Source organism: Bison bison, unplaced genomic scaffold (genome assembly GCF_000754665.1).
Source record: "Bison bison bison isolate TAMUID 2011002044 unplaced genomic scaffold, Bison_UMD1.0 scf7180017864456, whole genome shotgun sequence".
Lineage (NCBI taxonomy): Eukaryota > Metazoa > Chordata > Mammalia > Artiodactyla > Bovidae > Bison > Bison bison.
Genome location: NW_011495018.1, coordinates 30109649 through 30117258, shown reverse-complemented (window position 1 = coordinate 30117258; position 7610 = coordinate 30109649). Strand labels below are relative to the sequence as shown.

General features: G+C 43.1%; 1 protein-coding gene across 1 annotated transcript in view; it reads right to left on the bottom strand.

Annotated features, from left to right (window-relative positions):
• The window catches only part of CPN1 (carboxypeptidase N, polypeptide 1), a 33714-nt gene that overhangs the window by 11622 nt on the left and 14482 nt on the right, over positions 1 to 7610 (bottom strand). Inside the window, exons 4-5 of the mRNA XM_010859536.1 lie at positions 4981 to 5163; positions 3406 to 3517 (exon numbers count right to left, since the gene is read on the bottom strand). Coding sequence (XP_010857838.1) covers positions 3406 to 3517; positions 4981 to 5163 — 295 coding nt within the window. The remainder of the gene's footprint in view (positions 1 to 3405; positions 3518 to 4980; positions 5164 to 7610) is intronic.

The following is a 7610-nucleotide window of genomic DNA, read 5'->3' as shown; positions in this document are numbered from 1 at the left end:
AAGGCTGTATAATGTCACCCTGTTTATTTAACTTATATGCAGAGTACATCATGAGAAACGCTGGACTGGAAGAAGCACAAGCTGGAATCAAGATTGCCAGGAGAAATATCAATAACCTCAGATATGCAGATGACACCACCCTTATGGCAGAAAGTGAAGAGGAACTAAAAAGCCTCTTGGTGAAAGTGAAAGAGGAGAGTGAAAAAGTTGGCTTAAAGCTCAACATTCAGAAAACAAAGATCATGGCATCCGGTCCCATCACTTCATGGGAAATAGATGGAAACAGTGGAAACAGTGTCAGACTTTATTTTTTTGGGCTCCAAAATCACTGCAGATGGTGACTGCAGCCATGAAATTAAAAGACGCTTACTCCTTGGAAGGAATGTTATGACCAACCTAGATAGTATATTGAAAAGCAGAGATATTACTTTGCCAACAAAGGTCTGTCTAGTCAAGGCTATGGTTTTTCCAGTGGTCGTGTATGGATGTGAGAGTTGTACTGTGAAGAAAGCTGAGCACTGAAGAATTGATGCTTTTGAACTGTGGTGTTGGAGAAGACTCTTGAGAGTCCCTTCGACTGCAAGGAGATCCAACCAGTCCATCCTAAAGATCAGTTCTGGGTGTTCACTGGAAGGACTGATGCTGAAGCTGATACTCCAGTACTTTGGCCACCTCATGCGAAGAGTTGACTCATTGGAAAAGACCCTAATGCTGGGAGGGATTGGGGGCAGGAGAAGAAGGGGACGACAGAGGATAAGGTGGCTGGATGGCATCACCGACTCGATAGACGTGAGTTTGAGTGAACTCTGGGAGGTGGTGATGGACAGGGAGGCCTGGCGTGCTGTGATTCATGGGGTCGCAAAGAGCCGGACATGACTGAGCGACTGAACTGAACTGAACTGAATGACTAAATGATTAATGATTTAGTGGAGGCATGGGTTATGCTATCTCAGAAAATGGGAAAGGAAAGGGAGGAACAAGTATTTGAAAAAGTATACTTTATGTTCTAAATTTGGGAGGGGGTACATGCAGGAGACCTGGGTTCGATCCCTGGGTTGGGAAGATCCCTTGGAGAAGGAAACGGCAATCCACTCCAGTACTATTGCCTGGAAAATCCCATGGACAGAGGAGCCTGGTAGGCTACAGTCCATGGGGTCGCAAAGAGTCGGACACTACTGAGCAACTTCACGTTCACGTTCACTTATTGCTTTGGAGCTTCCCAGATGGCGCTAGTGGTTAAGAACCTGCCTGCCAAAGCAGGAGACTTGAGAGACGTGGGTTTAAACCCTGGGTAGGGAAGATCCCCTGGAGAAGGAAATGACAACCCATTCCAATATTCTTGCCTGGAGAATCCCATGGACAGAGGAGCCTGGTGGGCTACAGTTCATGGGGTCGCATAGAGTCGGACATGACTGAATCGACTTAGCACGCAGGCACTTATTGCTTTGACCCTGATTCTGGGAAAGACTGAATGCAAAAGGAGAAGGGAGCTGCAGGGGATGAGATGGTTAAACAGAATCACCAACACAATGGACATGAATTTGAGCAAACTCTAAGAGATGGTGGAAGACAGAGGACCTGGCATGCTGCAGTCTGTGGAGTCTCAAAGAGTTGGACATAACTTAGTGACTAAACAAAAACTTACTACTTTCCTAAACAAAGGTCCGTCTAGTCAAGGCTATGGTTTTTCCAGTGGTCATATATGGATGTGAGGGTTAGACTACAAAGAAAGCTGAGCGCCGAAGAATTGATGCTTTTGAACTGTGGTGTAGGAGAAGACTCTTGAGAGTTCCTTGGACTGCAAGGAGATCCAACCAGTCCATTCTAAAGGAGATCAGTCCTGGGTGTTCTTTGGAAGGATTGATGCTGAAGCTGAAACTCCAATACTTTGGCCACCTCATGTGAAGAGTTAAGACTCTGATGCTGGGAGGGATTGGGGGCAGGAGGATAAGGGGATGACAGAGGATGAGATGGCTAGAGGGCATCACTGACTTGATGGACAAGAATTTGGGTGAACTCCGGGAGTTGGTGATGGACAGGGAGGCCTGGCGTGCTGCAGTTCATGGGGTCGCAAAGAGTCGGACACCACTGAGCGACTGAACTGAACTGAACTGAATGTAAATCAAAGAAAGTAAAGTTCAGTCTTCTTGCTTTGGATTCAAGTGAGTTTTTGGCCACAAGAAGTCTGTCATCTTCCTAGTACATGATGACTTGCTAACCTTCCTCCTTCCCAGTCCCCATAGGACAAGCCATTAGCTCAGCCCTCACCAGTGAGTTTCTACTACCTGGGCTCTGACAGGTCAGGTGTGAGAGGATGGGAGAAGATTGCTGCTGCAACATGATTCCTAAGAGAACCTGGTTTCCTGCTTCAGCTCTTACCTATCCTTAGGTTCTTTATCTACTGAAGGTTTGTAAACAGAGGTTACATCTTGACCCTCAGTGATGGGAAAAGCCCAAAGAATAGAGAGAAGAGCCTCTTGCTAGAGGTGTCTGCTATGTTATCAGTGGCCAATGTCCATGGCAAATCCCTGCTGATGGGAGATGGGCAGGCAGGGTACAAAGAGCACATATCAGAGGAATTGTCTGTCTAGCCTGGCATCTCTCTTCATCTTTGCTATATGAGGCATACCTTATGCCACTTTAGAAAAATCTTCATATTTATAAAGTAGGCATTTCCAAATGCTCTATGTGCATTATTTTATTTAATACATAAAAATCATAATGCAAGTAGTGTTATTCTTAAAGTACAAATGAGGAAACTGAAGCACAGAGAAGTTAGGTAATTAGCCTAAAGCCACAAAACTAGTGAATGGGCAAGCTGGGTTTCAACCCAATGTAACCTTAGAGACCACACTCTTAACCACTTGACTACATTCCTATGATCTAATCCACTATGTGAACCATCAGTTCTAAAGGACCACACAGTGTTCCAACCTCCATTTTAAAGAATTAGAAGATGATGTTAAATGCCAACTTAAGGCTTCTCATTTTTCAGATCTCTGCTGTTGCTGCTACTAAGTCGCTTCAGTCATGTCCGACTCTGTGTGACCCCATAAATGGCAGCCCACCAGGCTCCCCTGTCCCTGGGATTCTCCAGGCAAGAATACTGGAGTGGGTTGCCATTTCCTTCTCCAATTCGTGAAAGTGAAAGTGAATTCGCTCAGTCATGTCCTACTCTTAGCGACTCCATGGACTGCAGCCTACCAGGCTCTTCCGTCCTTGGGATTTTCCAGGCAAGAGTACTGGAGTGGGTTGCCATGTCCTTCTCCAATCTCTACTTGAATGCAAAATAGCATTCCTGTCATATCTCTGACAGGATGCAAAAATCAATTGACAATTTAAAAGGAGAAATGAGTCCCAGTCTACTTCAGCTTACAGCACTCTTGTGCCCAGCATTCTTCTTACCCTTGCTGAGGGAATACCAGGAAGCCCCATTGGTGATGCCGTCTGGGAAGTAATCCCCACAGTTCCAACCTTGATGCATCCATCCATGTGCATAGGAGTAGATCTTCGCCAGCTACAGGTAAAGTGGGTGAAAAATGATCTTGAGTGTCCCCAACTCATATGGCAATGCTCATACTCAGAAGCAGGGTGAGGCTAAGAACCCCACTTGGTAGAAACAATTATTTCCTTTTGTGAAAGAAAATACCAGGAGAAATGGAGAGATGGTATGTGTATGTATGTATGTGTGTGTGTGTGTGTGTGTGTGTGTGTGTGTGTGTGGAATGGACTAGAGTTAGGAGATCTATCTCCTGCTGTTCCCACTATATTGGGCCTAAATTTCTTCAAGTGCAAAATGAGGGGTGGCATTCAATCATGCATGAGCTCTCTTCCAAGTGTGCCTCAGTTTACACCTGAGTTTTGCAAGAGAGAATCAAGAAGCAAGTCAGACAGGTCTTCATCACAAAAGGAATTATGTATTGGGAGTGAGAGATGTGTGTTAAAGGGACAGGGATATATTCAAAATCTCTATCATTTTCTTTCATTACTATTTTATAACAATGGACAAAAAGAGATTACTAGAGAAGAAAATATAATAATATATTTGCTTTGCAAAGCAACAACTGGTGTTATTCTCTATGTAATTCATTAACTGTTGAATTCATGTTATCATTATAGGAGAATTCCCTGGAGTCCAGTGGTTAGGACTTGGTGCTTTCAATGTGGGGACCTGGTTCAATCCTCAGCCAGGGAACTCAGATCCCACAAGTCATGAGACTCGGCCAGGAAAAAAAAAAAGAAACTGAAATACTAAATAATGTCATTATTTTATTGAAAGAAAGTGAAAGTGAAGTCGCTCAGTTGATCCGACTCTTTGCGACCCCGTGGACTGTAGCCCACCAGGCTTCTCCACCCATGGAATTTTCCAGGCATGAGTACTGGAGTGGGTTACCATTTCCTTCTCCAGGGGATCTTCCCAACCCAAGGATTGAACCCGGGTCTCCCGCATTGCAGGCAGACGCTTTACCATCTGAGCCGCCAGGGAATTCCAATTATTTTATTAATTATATATTATTAAGAATATTAACTATAAAATAGCTAATCTGTTAATTTTATTCTATTGCTGTTTTGAGCTATTGTATAAGCCTTTTTCCTATGCATGGTATATTTTACATTTATACAGCCATATTACTATAAAACTGTAAATTAGAGCCCCTGAAATTCATATTTAATGCTCTAGCTTACCACCAGCACTATCAGACTTTCAGTATATTTCTTCCTTATCACTAACAAGTATTTTTTACATTGTGGTAACTGTACTATAAAGCTTTCCTATTTATTTACTTTTTCATAAATGTATGGTTTATCACTCAAAACAAACTGTAACATACTAGATTGTAAGCTCCTAATGAGCAGGAGGTATTTTCAATCATTTTCTGTTGACTCATTCCTAATAGGGTCCTGTGTTAACTGATTTCACTTCTGTCACTCTCCTGAGCCCCACTTTCCTCTTCCTGGACAGATGGCCATTCTGCATACCTTCTGGAAAAGCTTGTCATCAGGCGTGGGGGTATTGGCAGTGCGGCGGAAACCTCGGACCCGGTGCCCAAGGGACTTGTCATATGGATAATTGGCTACCACTGCCCCTCCGTGGAGATTGGCTGAAAGGACAAAGTTGAAGGATCGGATCCACTGTATCACAGCCTGGGTCTCGGGTTCCACCTGAGGAGAGATGAGAGCTTGGTGGTGAAGCTACAACTAAAGCCAGATGGCTGTTCACATGAGTTTTGTCAGGAAGTGGCCTGAAAGGATGGCATGTCTGACAGGAAGTGGCCTGAGAGGATGGCATGCCTGAATAAAGCAAAGAGAGTTCTACCAGATATAAGAAGTGCAGACAGGGAAATTTTGATCTTCTGCTTGACAGTGTAACAAATTAGGTGAATGGAACACTTTCAAAATGAAATCTCATGTGGAATCCCACTATTCAAAATAGCTAAAAAGACATCATGTAGGGCAGTGAAACTATTGTGCATGATGCAAAATGGTAGATAAATGTCATGATACGTTTGTGAAAACCCACAGAAGATACAACATGAAGAGTGAACCCTAATGGAAACTATGAATTTTTGGGTAATGATGACAAGTCAATGTAGGTTCATCATTGCAATAAATGTACCACTCTGGTGGGAGATGTTGATAATGGGAAGCAGGGAATATGTGGTACCATTCTATATTTTCCATTCAATTTTGCTGTGAACCTAAAATTCCTTAAAAAAAAAATAAAGTCTCTTAAATAAAAAAGGGGGAGAAAGGAGGAAAAAGAGCAATTTGAAGAGGAGTAGCACAGGGTTTCAGAACTCAGAATTCCAATTTGGCCTCTCTTGTGTAACAAAGAAAGGGTTCTTCAACTTACCCACTTTTCCAGTAGCTTCTGGAGCTGCAGAAATTTGGAGTTTAATAAATGTGTCTGAAAATTACAGGTTTACAACAATGATTTTCAACCTCTTCCTACTCCCAACACATCTGCTGTAATGTCAACATGTAGAATGTTCTCCTGTCAGTTCAGTTCAGTTCAGTTGCTCAGTCGTATCTGACTCTTTGCGACCCCATGGACTGCAGCATGCCAGGCCACCCTGTTCATCACCAACTCCCAGAGTTTACTCAAACTCATGCCCATTGAGTCGGTGATGCCATCCAACCATCTCATCCTCTGTTGTCCCCTTCTCCTCCCACTCTCAATCTTTCCCAGCATCAGGGTCTTATTAAATGAGTCAGCTCTTCACATTAGGTGGCCAAAGTATTGGAGTTTCAGCTTCAACATCAGTCCTTCCAATGAACACTCAGGACTGATCTCCTTTAGGATGGACTGGTTGGATCTCCTTGCAGTTCAAGGGACTCTCAAGAGTCTTCTCCAGCACCACAGTTTGAAAGTATCGGGTGCTCAGCTTTCTTTATAGTCCAACTCTTACATCCATACAGGACTACTGGAAAAACCATAGATTTCACTAGATGGACCTTTGTTGACAAAGTAATATCTCTGCTTTTTAATATGCTATCTAGGTTGGTCATAACTTTTCTTCCAAGGAGTAAGCATCTTTTAATTTCATGGCTGCACTCACCATCTGCAGTGATTTTGGAGCCAAAAATAAATAAATAAATAAATAAAGTCTGCCACTGTTTCCCCTGTTTCCCCATCTATTCGCCATGAAGTGATGGGACTGGATGCCATGATCTTAGTTTTCTGAATGTTGAGCTTTAAGCCAACTTTTTCACTCTCCCCTTTCACTTTCACCAAGAGGCTCTTTAGTTCTTCTTCATGTTCTGCCATAAGGGTGGTGTCATCTGCATATCTGAGGTTATTGATATTTTTCCCGGCAATCTTGAGTCCAGCTTGTGTTTCATCCAGCCCAGCGTTTCTCATGATGTACTCTGTATATAAGTTAAATAAGCGGGGTGACAATATACAGCCTTGATGTACTCCTTTTCCTATTTGGAACCAGTCTGTTGTTCCATGTCCAGTTCTAACTGTTACTTCCTGACCTGCATACAGGTATCTCAAGAGGCAGGTCAGGCGGTCTGGTATGCCCATCTCATTCAGAATTTTCCACAGTTTATTGTAATCCACACAGTCAAAGGCTTTGGTATAGTCAATAAAGCAGAAATAGATGTTTTTCTGGAACTCTCTTGCTTTTTCCATGATCCAGCGGATGTTGGCAATTTGATCTCTGGTTCCTCTGCCTTTTCTAAAACCAGCTTGAACATCAGGAAGTTCACGGTTCACGTATTGCTGAAGCCTGGCTTGGAGAATTTTGAGCATGACTTTACTAGTGTGTGCGATAAGTGCAATTGTGTGGTAGTTTGAGCATTCTTAGGCATTGCCTTTCTTTGGGATTGGAATGAAAACTGACCTTTCCCAGTCCTGTGGCCACTGCTGAGTTTTCCAAATTTGCTGTCATATTGAGTGCAGCACTGTAACAGCATTATCTTTTAGGATTTGAAATAGCTCAACTGGAATTCTATCATCTCCACTAGCTTTGTTCGTAGTGATGATTCTTAAGGCCCACTTGACTTTGCATTCCAGGATGTCTGGCTCTAGGTGAGTGATCACACCATGGTGATTATCTGGGTCATGAAGATCTTTTTTGTATAGTTCTTCTGTGTATTCTTGC